This window comes from Buteo buteo, chromosome 3 (genome assembly GCF_964188355.1).
Source record: "Buteo buteo chromosome 3, bButBut1.hap1.1, whole genome shotgun sequence".
Taxonomy (NCBI): Eukaryota; Metazoa; Chordata; class Aves; order Accipitriformes; family Accipitridae; genus Buteo; species Buteo buteo.
The window spans coordinates 849422-873523 of record NC_134173.1 but is presented as its reverse complement, the minus strand read 5'-3'; the positions used below and the strand labels follow the sequence as shown (position 1 = coordinate 873523).

Here is a 24102-nt window from a genome sequence, read left to right as displayed (position 1 = left end):
TAGTAAGATGAGGTAAATACTTAATCTTTTCATTTAACAAACCTGCAATTTCCATTGTTACCTCTATAACACTACATGTACAAAAAAGTCCTCCAGAGCTCAGTGGCCCTCCTCCATAAATGTTTCACTCAAATTACTCTTCCTCAGTGCATGCCGTATGGACAGCTGATCTCTCAGGGTGTTACAGATTAAGCGGAATGCACTGTAAATCATATGTTGAAATACAGCAAAGTGCATAGGGGATTCCCTTTTGACAAAGGAAGCAGATGGGACATTAGGAAAGTCATATAGAGAAAAATTGTTGCCTGGTCATATCTGCTCATGTGCATCGCCTGTCAGTTATCACAGGCCACAGTCTATCTCCCAGCCATGAGATATATATAATATCAGTGGGTCTTTACATACTGTCCCACCTATCTATCGTTCTTCAAACTACTTTTTCAGATCATCCTTTTCTACCTAAGTTTCATGATAAATAGAGGTGAGAAACAGATCTTAGGACTTAGAGATGACAGCGTTGCGCTGAACACCAAGCCTGTCTACGCTGCCATGCCACTGCCTACATAGAAAGACAGTCCCCTTCATCCCTGGTATATCTATGGGATCATATAGGCCAAACACCACTCCTAAGGCATTGGTTTATCCCTAACAGGCTTTCTTTTGACAATGATCCAGAATGTGCATAGCAATCATATGGCTCCTGATATGTTTGGGGCATGTGTTTAGACCCTTTTTGTAAAAAAGGAGAATCAATTTTTTCAGTGTACTGTTTACAAAAAGTTAGTTTAGGGCTAGAAAAAGCAGCAGTAGAAGAGGTAAAAGTGTATGCAGCTTTACAGAAAAGACAAACATTGCAAGCACTGGAGTTGATACCTACAGTTAAGATCATCCATAAAACAGAGTATTGTGAATTGTCTTTGTTTCTGTTGATTATGGTAAATGTCTCACTACAAGATGTGACCCTTCAAAACCAAAGAGCTATGGGTAAAGAAAGTGGCTGTGGAAAAAATGTTGAAGTCGGGACATAGATAATCTAATTTATTGCTGAGTGCACAAAGTAAAAATAATGAGAACAACAGATGGAACTTACCATATTTAGGACACCAATGATAACATTTTCTCCTTCTTTTATTATAGTAACTTCTAATATGTGTTTATATTGATATATAATTGAACTGTTGGGAGATTCGTTATATCACCAGGAAATATAAATTTGATCTTTGCTGGTTCTGTATGATATCTGTGAGGTGAAGTAAATTCAATGCAATCAAAAATCCTGTTTGTTTGGATTTGAACAAGGGATTTTTTTTTTAATTATTATTATTATTTTAAATCAAGCCTTAATTATATTGTAGGGTTTAGTTACTGTGGAAGAAAGGAGGCTTAACTCATTTTACTGAGTTGATATACAAGCAGTAAAAGCAAGATTTTGTCCAAAGAGCTTTGGACTGAGAAACAAAGCACTAGATAAGCAGTCAGATTATTAAAAAGCATTTTTTTAAATTAATTTGTTCATAAGGTATGTCAATATGCCTGTAGGAGCTGAACTTTATGCTCACACTTTTGGTTAGAGAGGATCAAATGGTAAATAAAATGAAGATGCATAACACTGCATTCTCTACTAGCTAGTGCTGGAGTTTGGGAGTAGGGTCTATTTCTAATGCTGACACCATTCTGCTGTATTACCTTGACTTGGTTATTTTACCTTCTGTGCCTCCCTTTCCACCTACCATTCTTTATTGGACTTCCTTAGAAAATAAACATTTAAAGGCACTTGAAATCTTTCTGTAAACAGTCTTCCACCCTGACCCTAATTCTTACAATAGGAATGTAAAAATGATGAGCAATACTTTTATTTGTGGATAAACAAACATATTTTGATAGTCACTCCTCTCCTGAAATATTTTTATCATATAGGGCCTTGATCACAGCATTCTGGGAGTCATTGTGCTTTTTTTTTTTTCCTACTAGTCAACAAGCATCATGCTCAAGTAATATCATCTAGTCTTTTTTAGTGGACTACGTGTAAGTTGATGCATGCAGTAGTCAGCAGTATTGCTAGTTCTTGGTGTGGAGTCTGGGATCCCTAAGAAGAATCAGCATTTTGCAAAATCATCTCTGGACAATAATTTATTGTAATCCATCAGACTTTATCAATTGTGGGCTTTCACCTAGAAGAACAAAATTCAAGTGTTTTCTAAAGTTCTCCCAGTTAAAAAAATCAAGGGTAAACGGAGAACAGATATTGGAATCTGAAACATATGAATACTATGTGTGTTCTAATATGGCATTTCTGGAGAAATCTGAATAGCAGATAACATTTAAGATAGCATTCAAATTAATAATAAAAATAATAACAAAAATACCTGAGAGTTTACTGAATTTTTATCAAATCTGAGTTCAGATAATTTTGACCTGGAACCACATATTTAATTCTATTTCCTACGCAGAATGAAAACCATCTTTCCTGGGGAGAATTCCATGCAATCAGTCATGCTTTAGAAATAAGATAAATAGCAGGATCTTTATAACTTCTCTGTGGGTGAAAAGGCTTGCTGTCTTTCAAAATGCCTTTCCTAAAGAGAAGGTTGCACAAAAAACACTAAGCACCTGAGTAATCCTGTGCTGAACAAGATGAAAAGGCACAGGACCTGCTTGTATATCAGCTTACTATATAGTACTTTAACATTATTGGCATATTATATTAGGTGCTAATAATTCTTATCAGAGTGGACTAGTCATCTTACCCAAGACTCTCTCATTCTTAGCACTCTGTTGTCCTCCAGTACTAGTTGAAAGGTCCTCTGGTACAGGCATAGGTTCATCTGCATCATCGGGGACATCACTAATTGGAGAACTTTCCTTTCCTAGTAGTGAAGAAAGTAGCATCAGTTAGTCATCAGAGTAGCCTCATTTTCAAATAATACCATAAGTGGAACCACAAACCAAATAAAACTTAACAAAAAACCTAAACCTTACTAAAAGCATGACATTCTTAGGACCAAAACCTGCTGTCCTGTAGAGAAAGCTTTTGAATACAGGGGGATTATGTTTGTGAGAAGAATGCATGGCCAACGTCTTTTCCATATGTACTGAAGTCTGGACACACAGTTACCAGACTTCCCATTTTGGATATTTGTAACACACATGGATATTTTTCAGCTGCTATGCTCAGAAGATCCAGTTGAGCCAATGTAGACTGGCAGATTACAAAGGTTATCAAATGGTCATCTTTTGTAAAAACTCTTCTTTCTTCCACAAATGCTCCTTGCGAGCACATCTGGATTTGCTTCAATGACATAGTGAGGTCTAATCCACAAGTATTCTGGGGCTCTAACAGAACTACCCCCAAAATAAAATTTTATCTCCAGCTAAAAATTCAACTAAATCTTCAGCAAGCTTCATTAATACCCAGAGATCAAGCTTTGGCTGGTCCTTGTGCCTACAAGTAATTAAGTGCCTGTAGCTCCTGGGACTTCCTAAAATGGGTACAATTAGCAGAGGTCAGTCAAAACATGACTTCAAGGGTTTTATGGTCTCTTATTTGTAAAGAGGAAACAAACCCCAGTGCCTTGTGTACACAAAGTTTTGCAGAAGAAAACAGTCCAATGCTTTAGCGTGTTATAAATATTATGGAACCGTTTTAGTGCCAAATGTAATACAATAAGGAAAATAACTCTCTTGCTAAGTATTGCACTCCCAGAAATGGTGAGGTTTCTTGGTTTAGCTCTCAGTCACAGCACATATGTCCTGCCCCCAGTACTATCTGGGTCTTGCAGAGCTTCTTTTGAAATGACTTCACACATGTGCTGGTTTTGGCTGGGATAGAGTTAGTAGCTAGTATGAGGCTATGTTTTGGATTTGTGCTGGAAACAGTATTGATAACACAGGAATGTTTCGGTTACTGCTGAGCAGTGCTTACCCAGAGCCAAGGGCTGTTCTGCTTCTCCCCCCACCCCACCAGCGAGCAGGCTGGGGGGCACGAGGAGTCGGGAGGGGACACAGCCGGGACAGCTGACCCCAACTGACCCAAGGGATATCCCAGACCATAGGACGTCATGCTCAGCAAATAAAAGCTGGGGGAAGAAGAAGGAAGGGGGGGACGTTCGGAGTGATGGCATTTGTCTTCCCAAGTCACTGTTAGGCGTGATGGAGCCCTGCTTTCCTGGAGATGGCTGAACACCTGCCTGCCCATGGGAAGTGATGTATGAATTCCTTGGTTTGCTTTGCTTGTGTGCATGGCTTCTGCTTTACCTATTAAACTGTCTTTAACTCAGCCCAGGAGTTTTCTCACTTTTACTCTTCTGATTTTCTTCCCCAGTCCACTGAGGGGGAGTATGCGAGCAGTTGTGTGGTACTTAGTTGCTGGCTGGGGTTAAACCACGACAACACATCTGTAACAAAAGCATGCCTTGGAAACAACTACCAAAAGAATTATCTAAGTGACTAGTTTCATCAACTCTTACTAAAAGGCTGGTCTTTGCATTAATAGGAAAGAATGGAATAGGCCCAGAGCAGGATCTGAACTCAGTAATGTTCACATAAGACCTTTGTCTCCAAAATGGAGATGTTACCAATTTACACTGATGCAATCCATTAGACATCCTGTGGCAATCAGCACATCAGCAAGGGCAGTAATTTCATGGCACAAAGTCCTAGCAATTTAGTGGGTTTTTTCCTAATGAGAATTCCCTCATTAACACACAAACATTAATTATTTCTGAAATCACTTCTCAGAAAAGGAAAAATTAAAACAAATACAGCTTACTTAAGTGACAACAGTCTGGCGATGCCAGTTATGGATTTGACCTGAACGAAGAAAATGGTTTCCTCCCAACCTCCTGGGTGGAGCAAAGCATCGTGCTTTCCAAACTATACTGATCATGACAGGGGAGGAAAGGACAGGTAGGTTTAAGTCATCTTCCAAATTAGCTGGTTTGGGTTGTTTGCACAAATCTAGATTTAAATGAATGAAATGAGTGGGTGACTGCATTTCTTAGTGATGCATCTATCTGACTATGGAATAATCTCTGAGCAGGAGTGGTGGGAGCAGCATCAGGTGAACCATCTAAAACTGCATCCAGAGAACTCATGGGTAATGAAGGAACAGTCCTGCACTGGCAGAGGGACCAACTAGATGATTTCATAAGGTCCCCCTCATCTCCAGCTTAAATGGGCAAAATCACACCCACTGGATGCCAGTGCAAGAGCAAAGGTGTATTGCATACATGGAAAAGAAGGACTATGAATTTTACAGCAGAGGAAAGTAAAAGCAGGAAGCAAGTTCATTAAAACAGTTTTTGCCATTCACTGTTTAGCTCCTTATTTAGTTTTTCCTGTAGCTTTCTGCACTGTATTTATGGGATGTAAAGAACTTAAAGAACTGCCAGCAACTTTCCAATGCAAGTCCCATCTTCCCAAGCTGAGGTATCTCTTACAGATAGGATGCATGGGTGAGGAGAAACAGATAAAATATTTCAGCTTTTTCAACACTTCCCCCTCCAACAAAACAAAAACAAAACCAAAAAACCCAGAAGTTTAATCAGAGGGCAAGAGGCAGTATGGTCAGAATCAGCTCTCTTGATGCTATATGTAAGATAAGGAAATTTATTAAAAAGTAGTAGTAATCAAAAGCCACCTGCATCTTCCAAGGTTCAAATTGTGCTCCCAGTCACAACAACGGAAGTTGATGCTCTGACTTAGTCTAGATTCAGAAGAACACTTACCCTAAAAACCTGAAGACTTTTTTGGCTACAAACCAGTATAAACACAGACCAAGCAAAATTAAAACCTTCTTAGTATGTAATTAGGCATCCTACAATAAGCAGGTTAAGTAGGATGCTTTGAAGATAAGGCAAAGCAGACTTTTGGAATAGAAACCTGTTAGTAGATCAGTACTTTCACAGTTTATGGTGAACTGTTTTGTCACTAAACAAATATCAACCTTCTAATTGTTAAATTAATAGCCATTTGTCCTGGTGGCATGAATCAGACTAGCCTCATGGACTTGGTGGGGCAGAAGCCAGAGATCTGGTACGCTTCCCTCTTTGCAGGAGACTGCAGTTAAGAAAACTTAGCAAACTTGGCTTTAATGACTCATTTCATATCATTTGATTTCCTCCTGTTACACATGATCAAGAAATCCCTGCATGCAAAAAGGCAGGATAAAAATAGTGGATTTAAAATAGATACATTTGTTGAGCTCTGTGTCTTAGATTCTAGAGCATATTTGTATTTCATGCCTTAACTACATCTAAATTGTTACACCATGGTAAGTTCACTACTGCATGGTAATCTTACAGATATGCAATCTCACTAACATCCTTTTGCCAATGAATTTAGAAATGGAAAGTGAGTGGGGGAAAGGAGGGAACAGTTTCTTATTTAATTTCTAACAGGTTTGTCCAGAACAGTAACTGGTCAAAGGGATGGACCTAAAAAAAACCCACCTAGTGGCAAATACTAGGGTAAATTATTAAAATGCCACATAAGAGAGCAAAGTACCATAGATTTATTCCATTCCCATTTTATATTTTTGCTCAAAAATAAGAACTGAAGCATAAACAATGCTATCTAATCTTGGGGCGGGGGGGTGTCTTTTTTTTATTTTTATTTTTATAAAGAGCCACCTGACATATCAAATGAAAAAGGCAAGGAAGCTGTAGAATTGAAGTTCTGTTTCTGGCACTGCCACTGACTCATGGTGCCCTTGGTTAAGTCATAAATGGAGATCATTTCAACTGCAGGCTGTATCATACATTCCCGCAATTCATCCTGAAGCTCTGAAAGACAGTCTCAGATTCCTAAAACTGCCATTTCTGTATGAAAATTGTCAGAGAAGTGCCTAACCTATCAATGGTGCCTGGTAAGGCCCTCAACTTCTCTTTACTTGAGTTTACTCATCTCTGCCCTAGCAATATAGCTAAAGACATGAGGAAAGAGAGGAAGGGAACAAAGTGCCCAGCCCAGTAAGGTTTTACGTAGCCTTTATTCCTACCAAAGTCTGTAGCCTGGTGTTTCTTTAACAACTCCATTCAGTTCTGAGAGCAATTCAGTTCATGCCAGGATGGTGCTGCTGGAGCTGCGACTGTTAAAAAGAATGCCAGGGCAGGATTTCTTACAGAAGTCTCATTCTTTGTCCTTTCACAAACTAATGTTGAATGTATTTAATACCTGAGGGTTGTTTCCTATGGAAACACTAGAATCACTGGAGAAGTCACGCAAGAAAAGCGACATAAACATTTTTCTGGATGAGAGTCACAATCCAATTCATGTCCCCTTTTCACTAGTAGAACCTCAAACATCCAGTGATGAGAGGAGAGTTAGTCTGGAATGGGAGCTCTCAGGTGGGAGATACCAGCCCAGGATATGCTCATTTCCACCTTCCTAGGACCTAGCAAGAACATCAAATACAAAACTCTTCTTCCTGCTTTTGCAGAGCACGGCACAGCCTGGTCGGTGCTAGGAGATCTTTTTATGTTATATGTGGAAACATTTGTACTGTTTTTTCACCTTCCTTAACTGTTAGGCCCTAGAACTGAGAAAGAAAAAAAAAAAGCAAAAACGCAGGAAAAATACTGCTTGTTAAGTGAGATATTATCTGTGTTTTCTGACTCTCTTGTACGGGTGCCGGATACCGTTTGGTTAAATGTATGTCAGCTCTCTCCTCATTTCAGAACTGCAACTGCTTGCCTCATGAAATATCACTTTCAGGAGAAAAATAAAAATTGTGAACTTTGCGCTAGTCACACAGTATTTCAGTTCCTCTAGGAGCCAGCCATGCCTGGATTCCCAGAAGTGGGAATGCCTGTGTGCATGCAGGGTTTGGCTCGCTCATGCTAGTTTTGTACTGTTTTGGCCCAGCTCACCCCTGCCACACCTGAGACAGCTACAGCTGCATAAAACTCATGGCTGCAAAACACTGCCTTTGAGCTGAGAAGACTGTTTCTAAAGACCTATTTTATTTCTGGGTTAAAAAACAAAACAAAACCAAACTCAAAGAACCCCCCCAAACTAATTTTATTTTAAATTTATTTTTCTTTTAAAACACAACCAAGTGTGCTAGTGAACCAAGTCACCTAATTCCATAGGCTCAGAGAATAAGCTACACTTGACAAGCATTACTCACAGAGCAGGAGAAATAAATAAAAGTGTTTTTCAGCTGACAAGACAATCTCACACACCTGAAACTCTGCAATTGTCTAACTGGTTCCCAACACATTGTAGACTTCCCTCATCATGCAGGGAAGCACCTGTAGAAGCATGTAGACCCCAAGAGGAGGCGAAGGGGGGGATGGGGGAACTCCTTTCTGGATTCACCAGCCTATGAGAAAGAAGTAGGTTACATCCCTGTACCTTCAGATTGTCTTACTTTTGAGGTCTGGTAAGAGTTTATGAAGAGCCAATATCTGTAGAACCTAATCTGGCAAACTCCTATTTCCAGAAGGCTGAGTTCACGCACAGCTCAGATCATAAATGAAAGTAAATTAGCAAGTTTTTTCTTTGGCCAGTTGTTCACAAATCCAGCTAACAACCCAACACAACTCACACCCTCTGTTCACAGAAAGTACCAGATGCTCAGTGACAGGAACAGCAGGAAGAGTTCAAAGCAGGTTGGTTTTTTTTCTGTAACCTGTTTATGTAGGTTAAGCTCTTATCAGAGGTAAAATTCCTCTTACACTGTTGCGTTTTGTTTTGTTTTGTGTTTTTTTTTTAGGAGAGCCCTCTCTCATCACATAAGACTACTACTCTTGTCAGCACGATTTGCTAGAAAAGCTAAAAGGCACAGGAAAGTACTGCAGTGGTTCAATCCTGGAAAACTTTGAGAGCTACAAATTATATACATAGATATGCATGTATTTACATACAAACAAACATTCAAAATGGCAAGGTTTCTTGCTAATCTTCCCTCTTGAGGGGAGAGGCAGACCATAAGGAAGGCAAAGTGTGTGACCTACTAATCCACTCCTTGAGTCAAGGCAGCATCTCCCACACTGCTTCTCTCCATGTCGAAAGAAAAAAAAAAGCAATGCTCTGGTAAGAGGTAGCAGGTGTGGAGCTCAAATTAACACCATAGTAAAGAATACCACAAAGGTTAGGTGTGGGTATCCAGGGGAGTCTGTGCTGCTGCAGAGGAAGAGGAGGTCAGCGCTCCTGCTCCCAGGAGCTCATGTAAGCAGGAAAGGGTTTCTGCAGCAAGCAGAGGAGCTGGGCTCGAATCACAGTGTGGAGCAGATGTGCGGTGCTTTGTCTGCATAAAGGATTAAAACCCCACTGCTTTTTCTGCTAGGGCCACACATGCTCCAAGCACAGCCTGTACAGGACAGGTTTTATTTCATTTACAAATTGTTTCAGAGTGCGACAAAACACTGATGTGTAAGTATATCCAGTTACAATTTTAAAATTGTTACCTGAGGAGGGGAGTGCAACGTGTCTCCACAGGGTTGACTAGGAATAACTTCCCTACACTAAATGTAACTGATTATCTTCTGTTGGCATGAAGGATTATTATATTGTTCTTTCAGATGGAAAATGTCTTTGATTTTCAATTTTCAGATGACACTAAAAGTTCTGGGTTCCAATTTTTTAGAAAAATCCTCAATGTTTTTAGAAGGGGGGGGGGGAAAGAAAGAAAACTGTATTCATAGATTTTAGGAAAACCCAGTGACCTAGCCACCCACACTGGACCCAGACCTTCATGACCTCTTATAGCCAGCCTCCAGGTCCCGAGCCAGCAGTGCCCAAGAGCTGCCTCTTAGAAAAGAGTCACATGCCCAGGTATCTGCTGGGAGCGAGTGGCCTCAGTGATGGGGCTGTCGTGCTCCAGGTTGAACACTAAACATGAAAAGCCATTAACTGTTGCAGCTGCCAACATATTAGGGAAACCAGGAAAGAGACCGACTTGTCCTTTTTCAACTGTGGAGGCACAACAGTATGAATACATGTTATCTTGCTAAGCCAATCTTTTAAGGAACCAATTTCCAAGGAAATTAAGAATAAAACCCCTCATAGAATTATCAATATGGGGTAAGACTGCAAAATCCTATCCATGCCACTACAGGGCAAATTTTAGAAACCTAACTTCTCTGCTGTTTAAAAATTTTTGGAAATATTATCATCTTGGACAAAAACACAGTTACAAGCATAAAGCCTCATGTCAATCTGTCCTTTTTTTGTTTTTCATTTTTTAAAGGTTTACAAGTAAAACTGAATGCTCTGGAAAAAGTCAAATAACCCTATGTGGTAAATACAGTTTGTTTGCTTTTAATTAGTATTTGCCCCCTCCCACCTGGTGAACTTTGTTTGTTCTATATTTATTTTGTAACAATCAGAATTTTGCTCCCAGAAGAAAGAGTGTAGATGTGCACCTGACCATGCTTCAGGGATACACTACCACAGGTTTAATGCAAAATTACATCTATGCTTCTATATTCCCTTGACTTCTTTATTTACCCAGTTCCTTTTAAAAAGTCCATGCACTGTTGGGCTTGATATCAAGTGATATCTTTAATTATATCTCAATTCCCACTCTGGTTTTAAAAAAGACCCAAAGCAATTTTATTGACAACAAGAAAAGCATTGTACTGTGCTAGAAAGATGAGCAGAAATTTAGGATTTTCTTTGTAGAAGTATTCGTTGAGGACCTCACCTGAAACCTGGGACATATCTTGAGCCTCATCTGTTTCCATTTTCCTCAAGTTATCTGAGAAGAAAGGAAGAGTCTTAAGTTAATGCAAAATAACACACACATACACACACAGAAAAAGAAAAAAAAAACCAACCCCCCACACACACAGAAGGAGAAAGAAGGGAGAAAGGAAAAAAAAAAACCCCTTTACTATTTAACTATAAGATTATCTGGGAAGAATAATGTATTTTTCTCTTTATTTCCTCCCCGCATACTTGCTGGAGTATCAGACTGGCACAGACCTTGATCCTTTTAAAAACAGCATTACAAAGATTTATAAAAATATCATTACAAGCACAGGAGGACCAAATTTGTTATTTATTGTTAATTTCCTACTGCATAATAACCCAAAATGCAAACTGACTGCAACAAAATTAAGCAGAAAATTAAATGGCCCTGGGTCATTGTAGGCACAGAATTCATTCTCTTGGTTGATCCATAGTTATGTTCTTTCTAATTTACTGAGCATGCATCGATGAACCTTGAGTCAGCTTGGTGACACGCGTACAATCAGCAATCAAAAAACGAAGCAATTTGCTGAAGAATGTCTCATTTACCCAGGCAGGGCTGCATATCTGAGCAGCAACCGCCACTACCTCCATTAATAATGAATACACCTCCAGCCGCGGCAGATGGGCAGAGCAGCAGCTTCAGGCTTTGGCCCCTCGCTCGCCCGGGAGCCCTTCCTTCAGACCGCACCAGCCCGGTGCTGCGCGGGGGAGAAGTACAGCTCCCAAAAATAGCGAAACGAGCCCAGGAGGGAAAGGGAACCCATGCCTTCCTGTTTTGCTGACAGATGGCTGGCTCCATGGTGAGGCGAGTGATACCGGGAAGCTCCTGCCCTCTGCTTGCGACACACCATCTTCCAAGGAGCCAGCAACCAGTGACCACAAGCACCAGGGAGAAGTGTGTGGAGGGTTAGTGGGGTAGAAACAGAATTCAGGTTTTTCAGCTGGAAGGGGACCCTGCAGGTCTCAGGGCTCGAGCACCAGCTGCGGACAGCTGGTGGCCCCTTGGATAATAGATGTGCTGCTGGAGCAGGTAGTCCCAGCACAACCTGGTCCCCACCTTGAAGTATGGCACGAGCAGCTGAGGTAGCCTCAGGTGGGGAGGGGACAAAAAGCCTACAAGCTTTTTGTTCAGCCATGGTGTGCTAGGTCATGTCTTTAGCTGCTGTGGCTGGCTTCACAACCTACCAAGCAGAGGAGCTGGCTCTTTGCTGTTCCTTATAACTGAGATACCTGCCCCATCCACCCCGTTTCCTGGAATTAAATAAGATGCATTTTCTTGAGGGTTGGAAGCAGAACAGAATGTGGCTTGAGCTCTACAGAAAGGTTCAACCTTATCCTAACCCTTTTAGCCCAACTTCCATAATTTATTTTGTTTCCCAAAAAATCTTCAACCTGCTACCCAACAAGCTGCAGTGGGAAAGTGTAATAGCCATGGTCATATTTATTCATTTCATAAGTTTTATGGTGTCCTCACTTGCTTCTGAATGTCATCAGTACATCTGAGATCCAATATACTTCTGCCTGCCCCTTGCAAAAGCTGTCTTCCCTCACCAGGTCCATGGTAGACTTGTAAAAAGAGAGCACGCAGACTGCAGAGCTGCAGACAGATAGGTTGGGGAACAGATTTTGGCCTATGCATTTTGCAAAAAAAGTTTGGTATTCTCGGAGGGCATTCTGCCTGTTGCACATGTACCATAGCACTGCTTAATATCCAGTAATGCTGTCTTGCTTTATTCTGCTCTTAAACTTTAATTTCAGACAAGCAATTTGTTTAACATCTATATGTAATTCTCAGAAATTACTACAGCCATGCAAAACACAATAAGCCACCTACCACTCAACAATTTGCATCAGCTCCTATGGGACTGAAGAGCTTACAATAGGTCTATTTTTAATGAAGTAGTCAGTGGGAAATGCAGCTTCTTTTGCAGGAGGGAAAACCCTATAATGGTAGCCTGCTCAGTTACTGTAAACATGGTGTATTTTTGGCAGGTGGTATGGTACAAGTGCTCGGTATAGTCCCTTATTTCTCCTGCAAGCATGACTGAACACAAAGGAAGAAAAAAAGAAATGTCCATGCATCTATTACTGCCTTCGAGGGTCACCTGGCTACTGTTAATCAGTTGATTCCTACACATTTTTCCACAGAGTAGTGTACCCCAACCAACCAAAGAAAACATCCCAAGAAAATATCCCCCAGAAGGGAGCCACACTCACGAAGGGCACTTTATTCCAACTGCACCTGCCTTCTCCCTATTACTAGGCCTTCAGCAGGACTGGGAGTGACAAGGCGAGGAGATGGCAACGGACAAAATTCCTTCTATTTTTGTATTCCTGAATTTACCTGCCTTAGGCATGACAAGCCTTACGTGCAGCATTTCTGCAACTTAAGGAGCACACTTCTCAGCCATACTCCTTCCTGCCTCTTGCTGCCATCAGGCAGAATTCAGCTTGGAAACACTTCCCAATTCTTAAATGGAGAGGTAAACTAGAGTACAGATTGTTTTTGTTTGGTTTGGTTTTAATGGAGTTAAACTGGAGTACAGTTTTGGTTTTTTTTTAGTGGAATACTCCTAGGCTTGCTTTCTGTGAAGCTGGATGATTGCCTGTCCTGAAACAGATGCCCTCAGTTCTCAAAGAGATGACTTCAGCATTTATCCTTGAATTAGGTGATTTTAGGACATTTGGCAAAGTTGATCCATTTCCTGGGGATAAAACATGTTGAGAAAATAGAGCTGATGGAAAAGTGATGAGGGAAAGAGTTGTTTCCCCTAATGACTACTTAGAACAATTAAGCATGGTTCCTAAATGTAGATTAAGATCCACAAGCACTAAGCAAATTGGTAAAAGCAAAAAAAAAAAAAAAAACTTTAAAAAAATCCTAAAGGGTGTTTTGAATCCATCCCGGGGAAAACTGTACTCTAACACTACAGTAGCCTGTGGTATCTGGTAAATACTAATGAAATCCCAGCTAAATTCAGCTTAGGCTCTGTATCGGCAAAGAATACATGACAGGACCCCCCGACCTCAATTCCACAATGACAGCGGTGTGTTGGTCTTGGCTCTGTCACTGTTAAAAGGTTTTTCACACTGGACATGGGCATAATGTGTCTTGGGCTAAATTTTAAGTGCTAAGAGTAGAATTTACCTCTTTGCCTTTGGTATGGTAAATCTATGAATAGGAAACTATGCCCTGTTTTTCTTCCCTTTCCTCCTCTGCTCTAGAATCAGCAGAAACGTTGTCGTTGACTTCCTGGAAAGCAAGAGAGCCCTATGTATGGATATAAGGATTTGCACTAAAGTACCTACTTGATATCAATTTGTGAATTAATAGATCTTTACAAAGATTTAGATAAAAGAACACTGTTTTAGAAATATTTATGACATGAAACTCTAAATAACTGTCTGTTTTGGCAAGAAAAATAATTGTTTTGCAATTTTTCATTGTAAGTTGTATCTACAGAATCAAATTTATCAGTAGCATAAGAAGTGTGTATGACTTCACTGTCTTCAATGCAACTGCATCTATTTAGGTTAGCAGCTAACTTAGGAGCCTGCCGATAGAAATCAAAAGCTGGGTGGGCAGCTGACCAAAGCAATCTTGCTCTCAAATGCTGAACACGTGTAGCTCTCATTTAGAGCAGGAAAGGGATCATCAGCACTTAGGTGATAATAGATATTTCTTCTATTTAGGAATCCAAATGGCTTCAAAGTTTGGCCCTTTATTAAAAGAGCTACAAAGCTCCCTTCAAAATACATAAAATTATTTCTTCAAGTTTTTTCAGATACAGAACTCTAACTTTTACGTTTTCTTCTTTGGACTCCAAATACCAGATTCACAGATGAAGCTACCATAATGATTTGGAAAAAGAATCAAATGTTGCAATCTTAAGCTAGTTAACAATCAACACACAAAAAACCTCAAAGACTATGTTGATTTTGTTTTAAATAAGGAAGTACCTAACTGACCATGCTCACACAAAAATTTTGGATTTAAATTAGTCAGCGTTTGTCCAGGTTGCCATCTTGAGCACAAAGAAAATTCACACATGACTGATTTCTCCTTGCAACTCTCTTGACAATATAACTTGTGCTATGTCTTAAGAATACATCAAAATACACCCCATGAATCACTGAGGTACTGCTCCATTTATACTTGGTGTCAATTACAACCAGAACTGGATTTGGAACCTTTTAGGAATCCAGGTGTAAATAGGAATAAGTCATTGCAAGGTCAAGATTTTCTAATCTTTCAGAATACAGCAAATTAATTATTTGCAGGTCTTGGTTTATTATTCCATCTCCTGTTTTACAATGCAAATTCAAAAGTAAACCTCCTTGTCAAGAAAATGAATGCTTAGCATTTATACAGTGTTTTATCAATCCAAACAAATGTGTAAGCATGTCAGTCCTTCTATAAACCCTGCTCTCTTAGGATATTAAAAGATCGCAAGATTGGGCCATTGATATAATTCAATGGAATGACCTAATCCAATGCCAAAGACTAGCTATTTTGTTTTCTTCTTTGTTTCCCAAGCTACGTATATACTGACTTCTCTGGGACAACAAGTGCTTCACGCTCAGCACAATGGGACCTCACTTACAGTATGGAAATGAAATCACAAATTCTGAGTTTGTGGAGCCACTTTGGACTTACACCAGCACCCCTAAACTCGGAGCTGTCCTTCCATCTACAGATAGCTCAGCTCTACTTCTGGTGCTGCAAGGAGTCCACAAACATACACCACATCCAGCTGTATGTTTCCAGGCTATTTGTAGGTGTAGCCTTCCTGAGCAGCCAGAAAGGTCCCTGAAGGAACATTTCTGTCTTGAGTGCACCCCATAGGCGCAGGCACACTTTTCCATGAAGCCTCAGAGCAGAAAATATGAGCGCTCACAAAGACTGGGTGGGAGGAGAAGAAACCTTCTACAAGGGACCTGCTGTTCTGCGGGTGCTTTTGCACATATAAAATAAGAGGGGAACACGCGTTCTGCAGCGGTGGCTGTTCTGGGTTAACTGTGATAAAACAAACAAGCAGAGGCAAACCCCAGCCTTGCTTCCACAGCCACCGCGGGGAAAGGGCTGATTTCGCAACCCCTGCCTGTGCAAGCAGCCTCTGAGCAGGAAAAAGGACCGCTCGCACAGGTCATTAGAGCAGCTGGCCCTAACGGAGTGCTCATGTGTGAGCATGTCTCGTCCTTGTGGTCTTTGACATGTCTCATTGGCTCCTCATCACATAGGCTGCAGATTTAGCAAACTAAAAATCCAAAGCAACAACCAAAAGCATAAAACCCCAACCCACTTTACAACCTAAATTGAAGCAAAGCTCCTCAAACGGGTCCTAGATTCAACCACCCACAACACAGAAAGAGAAGTTTAATAAATAAATTGATAAAGCAAACCCAGGCTGCAGCCTGAAAAAACCAGTACCGTTGAACAGCTATAGACCTTAACATACCTGACAGGAGAATTTGCACATTAACAACAGTTTGGGAGTGATATGTATCATCATGTATGTGTCATCAGTCTTTTTGGTTTTAAGTTGGGAGTTGCATCTACCTGCAGAATGATAATAAAGCTGCATTTCTAACTGCACCAGAGGGTCTTGACCTAGCAGAATCGAGCCTCTTGTATCCATTGAAGTCAATGAGTTTGAACCAACAACCAAGAGAGGAGATGAATAGACACCCCTGTAAAAGTTTAGTTTAGTTTCCTTTTAAACGAAAGACCTAATTTTTTTTTTTTTTAATAGACTTTTAACTTCACATACAAATGTGCTACATATGACTGAACACACAACAGGAAGACTGTTAAACACGGGTAAAAGGTAGTATGTATTGCACAACCAGTGGAAATACTTGAAGAAAATTGCTAGAATCCTACAAACTAGTTTTAATTAAAAGCATCCAATATCTCAGCAAGCAGCTGATAATTAGCTTTATTATTGTAATTTAATATGCTAGACTTCACAATCTCTGTGAATGACTCACTTTAGAACCATTTTAATTCTATTTTTAATTTCCGGCTCATCACACAGCTCAATGTAAATAATAACTACAAAGATGAGGGGTGGTCCTTTCTGAAAACTAAAAACTGGGAGTCATAATAAGCACTTTAGTGTCCTTCCATTTCTGTTTTTTAAAAAAAAACCCTCCAGGTCTTTTAAAGGACTGTATTAAAACAGAAAAAATGTTAAAACTAAGTGGATCAATTTCTCTCCCTCTACACTAGTTCCATATTCAGCATTTTCTACAATGTCTAGGGAGATATTTAGTTTATTCAGTCGTTTCTCTATTCCTGCCTAGTGTAAATTCTGGTTAACTACATGAATTGACAATACAATTATGAGCATACAGACAAATTTCAATGGAGAGCTCCTGTCTGCAAAATGAAGGAAGCAATGTAATTCAACACACAAGATTAAGAAAAGAACTCTGCTAACAGTGCAGATGTGCAACATTTATATGTCTGGCACATGTACAATTAATTTCCATGTTAGTGAACAATTGTGAAGGTGTAAAAACGTTGTCTCAAAGATCCTACATAATTCTCAGTTCTTTGGGAATTCTTTTTCAAAGCACTGATGGATGATAAAAAGTGCATCTTGTATGCATGTATGTGTTTTCCATATGTACTCTTCTTAGCATTCTACTGTGTTTAAGCTATATTCATGTAACAATGCACTGTTAAAGGAGATAGTAAAAAAAAATAAATCTGTTCTTTTATTGACTTTGTGTGCAAATTGCTGGACTTAATGTCATTGCAAATATGCAAAAGGTTCTTCCTTCAAGTTTTTGAATTGCAACCAGAGTCATTATAAATTGTTTCCACAATATGACAAAAATATGAAGGTAATTTTCCTAATTAAGGTCACATTTTATTAATTCATTAAACTCTGTCACCTTTATTCACTAAAAATCAAGCAGAAAAGTGGAATAAGTTCACCATGACAAAGAAAATGCACACATTTCCATCTTATAAATAAACTGCCTAAAAAGAGGTGAGGTGTGTAAATTAAGGCACTCAATCTAAGAACATAGCACATTCTCAAGTGGCCAAATTGAGCTCTTGAATATTCTTCCAGGGCTCTCACTCAAGAGAAGGCAAGCAGCAGATGCAAAACTGGACTTTTTGTATCCATATATATATGGTTTAAAAAGCATAGGATGTCCTTAGCACAGCATATTTAAATATGCAATAGAGAAAACATAAAAGGATCCCGTTATGTCTAGAATTGTTATTGCCAGATACCCCCAACAATATATCAGTAGTCAATTTGTCCAAATTATAGGAGGTTTCAATAACTCTGCTTCATGATCACAGAATTGCTTCCTAATTTCCCTTCAAACTGTTCAAGCTGTTACGGATTATTAAAGGACATTATCAGCCTGAATAAGCATATTAGAGATCTGTGTGATTTTTTTTTCCCCCTAAATAAACCTAAAAATAACTCCTAAAATTACTATAATTGAAATGAATTAGCAAGTTTCTCCACACTACATGTTTCAGTTAACTCACTCTGCTTTTGCAAATATTTTGGACCCAATCCACTATGGACAATTCCAGCTTTATATTGCAATTGCTCCACTGTTCTCTGAGAGTTGACACAAGTGGAAAAATGAAGCAATGCAGCAGGGAATCAGACCTATCTTACAGACCAAGTTTCTCTTTTACTGAGAAAGCTAGAGCAACTGGGATCAGAAGACGAAATGTAAATCTTTCACATGAAATAAATATACTTCAAAATAAGCTAAAGAAGTGGACAGTTCCCATTGCTTAAAATAAAATATAATTTCAGTGTGACTGCTCTTCAAAAACTGCAGTCTGAATGGCCTTTGGAGGCATTTATACAAGAAGCATGAGCATGCCATGCAGGTCCCAAACCTACCCCCGTGAATTTGCAATGGTACAAATAAAGCCAAGAACACGCATGTATCTTTTCAGGACTAGGACCTACCTTTGCAGTCACCACACTGTGTTGGCAGTGACCTGCTCAGTACAAAAAAACCTGCAATCTCTTCTTGTTCACCATCTTAAAGCACGGAGGAAGGTATGTCTTAAAGGAGAAGGGTGAGGCAGAAGTTCTTGGGCTTTAATAAAGATGCATCACAACATACCCACGGGGGCTAACATAATTCTGTTTAAATTTAGGAAGCAAACAAAAGTCTTGTTGACTCCAAGCTGTAGTTATGTTCATGTATAGATTACAGATGTAGGGACAACAAACCATAGTTGACCTTGGAAGCAGGGAGTTTCCCAGCTGAAGTCAGTCCATTTTGCTGGATAGCCACTAGGGAGATAAAACTCCTGCAGCTACTTTGGATGAGTAGAAGGTATTTAAAGTAGCCTCCTGTTTAAAAGTTGCCATAAAGCTGACAAGACCGAGGCTGCCTATGTTGCCTCAGATGGAGTTCACACTCATCTCTAAATGCTGTTCCCCTCCAGCGGTGGAAAAAAAATATCTTTGGATTACAGAAAAAAATACCAGTGAGGAATAGGTTTATCCTCTCTTGACTCTTGCATTGAGTTGCAAGCATTTAAAAATGCTTCCCAAAGAAGAATACTCCCAGAAAAACTGACGAGAGTCTGTACCTTCCACTCCTCAACTGACATAATATATTCCCAGTATCCTTCTGAGGGCATCTAGCAACTGCATTTAACTCAGTGGCGTTTGTCCAGCAGCGCAGCCTTCTTCCCTCTCCTTCCTTTTTTGGGGGGGAACGATTCTGAGAAGAAAAAATTGTTCCCAAACCTTTCTTTCTGTGTGATTTTATACTTCCTAGAAAAGTGGGGTTTGTTGCTTGGGAGGGGAATTCCAGGGGAGCCCACCACAGTGCCAGCAGTGCATCCCGCCTTACGCTCATAAGGATGACAACTTTTTCCAAAGATCCCATTATTGCTACACTACATTTTACTACTTTACTATGTTTTCTTTGGTCTAATTCTATTACTTTTAATAATAGTAGAAAGTAATGACTGGTCAAAATGTAATCAAGTACATATGTGAATCTTGACTGAAAAACAATAAAATTCACTATGGACCCAGCTCTTCTTGCACATAAAATAGGAGAACAAAAAAATCCCACAAGTCTTCAGTGGAAGTTTTTCCTGACAAAGAGCCACACAATTAGGCTGTAATCCATGACTTTTGATATCCTCTGGACTTTTTAAGAAAACATTGCCAAAAACGATCTGCCAGAACAGCATAGGATTCATTATGCCCTTGTTTTCTGTTGCTGAAATACAGACTGGACCCATTTCCTTGTCTTCTGCAAGATTGTGGTGTTAGAGTAAGAAGTTCCCAAGCTCAAATAAAATACGTCTGGAAATGTTTTTGGCTTCATTTTGGAGTTATCCAATTTTAATGATGAGAAACAAGTTTTGCATTGTTGTAAAACTCTGCGGATTCATTCTCCACTTACATTTCTGCATTGCTATGCAGTGGAAGTGGCAAGCAAACCAGGTTTTCGGTATTAAGGTCCGCAAGGGAAAGGAAAACTGCTACAGTAACAGCAAGATGGAGACTACCACATTTTTTATTGTACACTGCACATAACACAAATGACAAAGGTGTCATTCATGCTTATATGAGGAAACGTGCAACCAGACCATTCCCAGAGTGAGCACTGGCAGCCGGGAGCTGAGGTGGAAAGTCACAGGTGTATGACAAGCTTGTCTCTCTACTGCAACTCCTGAGTATGGGACCTACTAAAAATACACCAACTCACTTTGCTCACTTGGAGTTAAGTAGCTGCCCTGAGAAATACTCAGCTGGGACAAATGATGCACGCAAGATCAGTGCCTAAGCTTCTTCAGTTACTGGGAGCATGAAGGGCAAAGCGACAAGAGTCCTCTGCCCTGTTTTCCCATCATTACGTTGGGCCAGAGAGATTAGTGATCTCTCTTTAATTACTGGGGTCCACCAGTTCTTCCTGACTGAATTAGGACAGTCAGTACAATACCACATTATGCCTCTGCATTCCTGTTGCTTCACCTGGAAGCTGTACTCAGGAGGTAGAGGACGCGTGCAGGTATCAGTGCATTATGTTTGAAATCCTGTCCAGCACTGGACTTCCATTGACTTCATTCTGGTCAGTCTTCTCACTTGGTGGATAAACCTGCCTTCTCCTTGACTTTTTATCTTAAATTTACCTTATCATTAGGGATATAATTTCTATTTCTATTTTTTTATAAACTTGCAGTTTATAAATTCTGAGTTTAGCCTACTTTACCCCCCCCCCCCCAAAAAAAAAAAGAAAGAAAAATAAAGAGCACATGGATAGTCACCAATATTAATATTTGTGAGAAAATCTTTACGGTTGGATGCGAGTCTGGGATAATAGAAACATGAACTAAGGAAAGTGCAGAGCTCTGCAGTATTTTGGACACTTCCCCCACACAGTTCTGCTAAGGGCAGCTATCATAAGGACAGCTATCATTTTAAGAGTTCGTGGTCTTGCACTTGGTCTACACTTTGTTTCTCATGTCCACATACAGCAGTTTCAAAGGCTTTGATAAAGTAATAAGGCATACAGCCCTCAAACTAAAACTTGGTAGAGCTTTGCTAAGGATTGAGTTATCTTGAGGGGGTGGGGGCATATGGCAGTCTAAGCAGTATGTCTTGTATTTTTTATTCAGTTTTAAGCCAAATGTTTATGAGTTAAAGTCAAAGCAGACCATGTCAATATTAGAAGCTTCTGCAGATGAGCAATGACACCTTTTGGAAAAGGGATGTAGTATGAACTGCTGCATGCTACTGTTATATTAACCCGTGAAGAGGAATGCTGAGTGTTTTCATGGTAACATGAACAAATCCATTCTCACTTTTTTGACTTACAGTGTCCCTCATTGGAGAAAAGAAAGAAGAATAAACAAAGTTACCTAAGGGCAAAAATTTGGTTTGGAAAGTTCAGAAGCAACTACTTCATATAAGAAAGCCATCTCATCCTTAATTTTTCTATTTCACTAAGACTCTGAACACCTTTAACTATGTGATTCACTAGCAAGGCAAGAGAGCAGTGCCGCAAGCCACTCAGAACATGCCCCTGCTTAGTTAATTCAGATAAAGTCTTTCCAAGTATTTGGAAGGAATTTTAGTACTTATTTCTAAATGCATTATATTAATATGCTTTTTCTTTACTTTTCAATGATCATTGATAATGTTCAATACAGAGTCATACTATACGGTACTGAAGTATGCATGTGAGTTACAATTGATGTGAGCAGTCAACTGAAGCTAACAAAGTGCGTCTTTTAAAGGATTTGGCCTTTACAATGCATTACAGCTTCCAATTTTAAAACTAGACTATTAAAGTCTAGCAAATGGGTTGTTAAGGGGAATGCATGAAATATAATCAGGATTAGATACCTGGTTTATTTCATTTGGGTGTTTTTTGTATGGCTGGACAGCAAATGCATATGGATGTGACCTTGGTAGCACCTAGCTATTGAAAAGAAAAATACATAGTCAGGAAGCTCTCATTCTAACTTTTGATCCCCACACAAAGTCCTCTGAAAACACTACTTGCACTTATATGTGTAAGCAGACTCCGTGAATGTTAAAAAAAAAAAAAGAAGGAAAAAAAAGAAAAAAGAAACAACATTACATTCCTCTGCAATAATTTACATAGTTTAAGCCAGTGGCCATACCAGTCTAAAAATTCTTGCATTCCACAAAACATCACTTTTTTGAGATAATTTGCAACCATAAGCTACAGGTTTTTTTCTAAGACAGTATTATTAACTTCTAACAATTTTGGAAGCAGAATGCTTTGCACAACGTCTGGCAGCGTTACCATACCTTCTAGACCAAGGTAGAAAAGTAATCCAAGAAGCAATCGGGTTTCCTGAAGCACAAAATTAAAAGTTTCCTTAGAGTCGACTGCTGGAGTGGGAAGTTGTTTCTTCACACACACCGTTTCTAACTACACGCATCTTCTTTAATAACAGCTACAGAGCGAAACTGTCCCTTCCCAGAGAGGATAACTTTGCGGAGCAGGGTGAAAGAAAACCTCCAGCTGTGACAGGCTGCATCGCAAGGAGGAAAACTTCTGGTGCCACCGCTATTCGGAAGTCAGCAACTTCTCTAACGGCGTTCCCCTCAAGCGCACGGGGGCTGCTAATTTTACGAGTTCCTAACGGTTTTTACAACCTCCATACCTGCCTCCCCTCTGCAAACGACAGGCGCAAGCAATTTGAACTCGGGCTTTGAAGGACCCGAAGCGCCGGAGCTGACTGCAGGAGGCGAAAACAGACCGGTCGGTCCGCACCCGCTCCTGCGCGGGGGGCAACGCTTCCACCGCTTCCCTCCCCTTTGAGTCAACGAACGCCCCTTCCCGGCCAGCTCCTTACGGCTGCTCATCTCTGAAATTGTGAGGAAGCGCTCCAAAGCGCCTGGATTGCACCCAAACTGCGGCGCGACGTTTTCAAATTTAAAAAAAAAAAAAAAAAAAGCAAAGCGGATGGGACGGGGAGGAGGGGAAGGACGGGACGGGACGGGACGGGACGGGACGGGAGGACCTGCCTGTTGGGCTCCGCAGTCTCCCACTTTGCGCTCCCTCCGGCAACTTCTCGCCGGCAGCGCCGGCTCCGCGCAGCCCCTCCTCACCCCCGCGCCGCCGCCGCCCGCTCGGGGCTGACCGCCCGCCCGCCCGGGGGCAGGTGCCCGCCCGGGACAACTCCCCCCACACCCACCCCGGCCCCGCGGTACCTGCTACGCCGGGGCCGGGGCCGGGGCGGGCAGCAGCTGTGGCGGCGCGGCTCGGCGCCGCTCCGTGTGCCGGCGCTGCCCCGCGGGCGGCGGCTCCGCGCCCGGTGGGTCCCTCCCCCGCCGCTCCCGCCCTCCGCCCGCTCCGCACCCGCACCCGGGGACGGGGACGCCGACGGGGACGCCGACGGCGACGCCGCCGCCCCGCAGGCGCCGCCGCCCGGGACGGCGGCGGGCGGCGGCGCGTCCCGGGGCGGGCGGCGGCCCCCGCGGAGGAGCGTTACCTGGCGAGGTGTTTCACCGGGCTGCGCCGAGCCGGAGGCGCGGGAGAGGGGCCGGGCTCCGCGCCGCCCCGCCGGGCGCTCCCGGGGCCGGGACTTGGAGGTGTCTCGGCTCAGCGGGCAGCGCCCCGGACGCGGCGATGCGGCTGGATGTCGCACGCCGCGGGTTGCAGACGTGCACCTGTAACGCCTCCGAGGCGAGGTGAAGGGGGTCAGATCACCCTCCTCTCTCTCAGCCCGGTCACTCGCACCCCCTGCGAATCGTCTCCCGCGCCTCTCAAGCGCTTTGCGTTTAGCGCCGCCGGATCGGAACTTAAGGAACTTACTGAAAATCGGTGGCAGAGGCAGTCGCTGAAATCCAGACCTTACGCTCCAGCCCAGAGGGCACGGTGAACCTGACGGAAATTACTCGTACG

General features: G+C 41.4%; 1 protein-coding gene across 14 annotated transcripts in view; it reads right to left on the bottom strand.

Annotated features, from left to right (window-relative positions):
- IKZF1 (IKAROS family zinc finger 1) overlaps positions 1 to 23827 on the bottom strand; it is a 69711-nt gene extending 45884 nt beyond the window's left edge. For 2 of the 14 annotated variants that reach the window (XM_075022689.1, XM_075022687.1), the window contains exons 1-2: positions 10649 to 10702; positions 2748 to 2867 (exon numbers count right to left, since the gene is read on the bottom strand). In XM_075022689.1, the coding sequence (XP_074878790.1) occupies positions 2748 to 2867; positions 10649 to 10688 (160 nt within the window). In that variant the 5' untranslated portion in view covers positions 10689 to 10702. Of the gene's footprint in view, positions 1 to 2747; positions 2868 to 8183; positions 8324 to 10648; positions 10722 to 16157; positions 16449 to 22499; positions 22769 to 23050; positions 23172 to 23222; positions 23382 to 23408; positions 23460 to 23689 lie in introns of those variants that run through there. The other 12 variants (XM_075022682.1, XM_075022674.1, XM_075022676.1 and 9 more) reach the window with 12 other exon arrangements.
- Between the last annotated feature and the right edge of the window lie 275 nt (positions 23828 to 24102).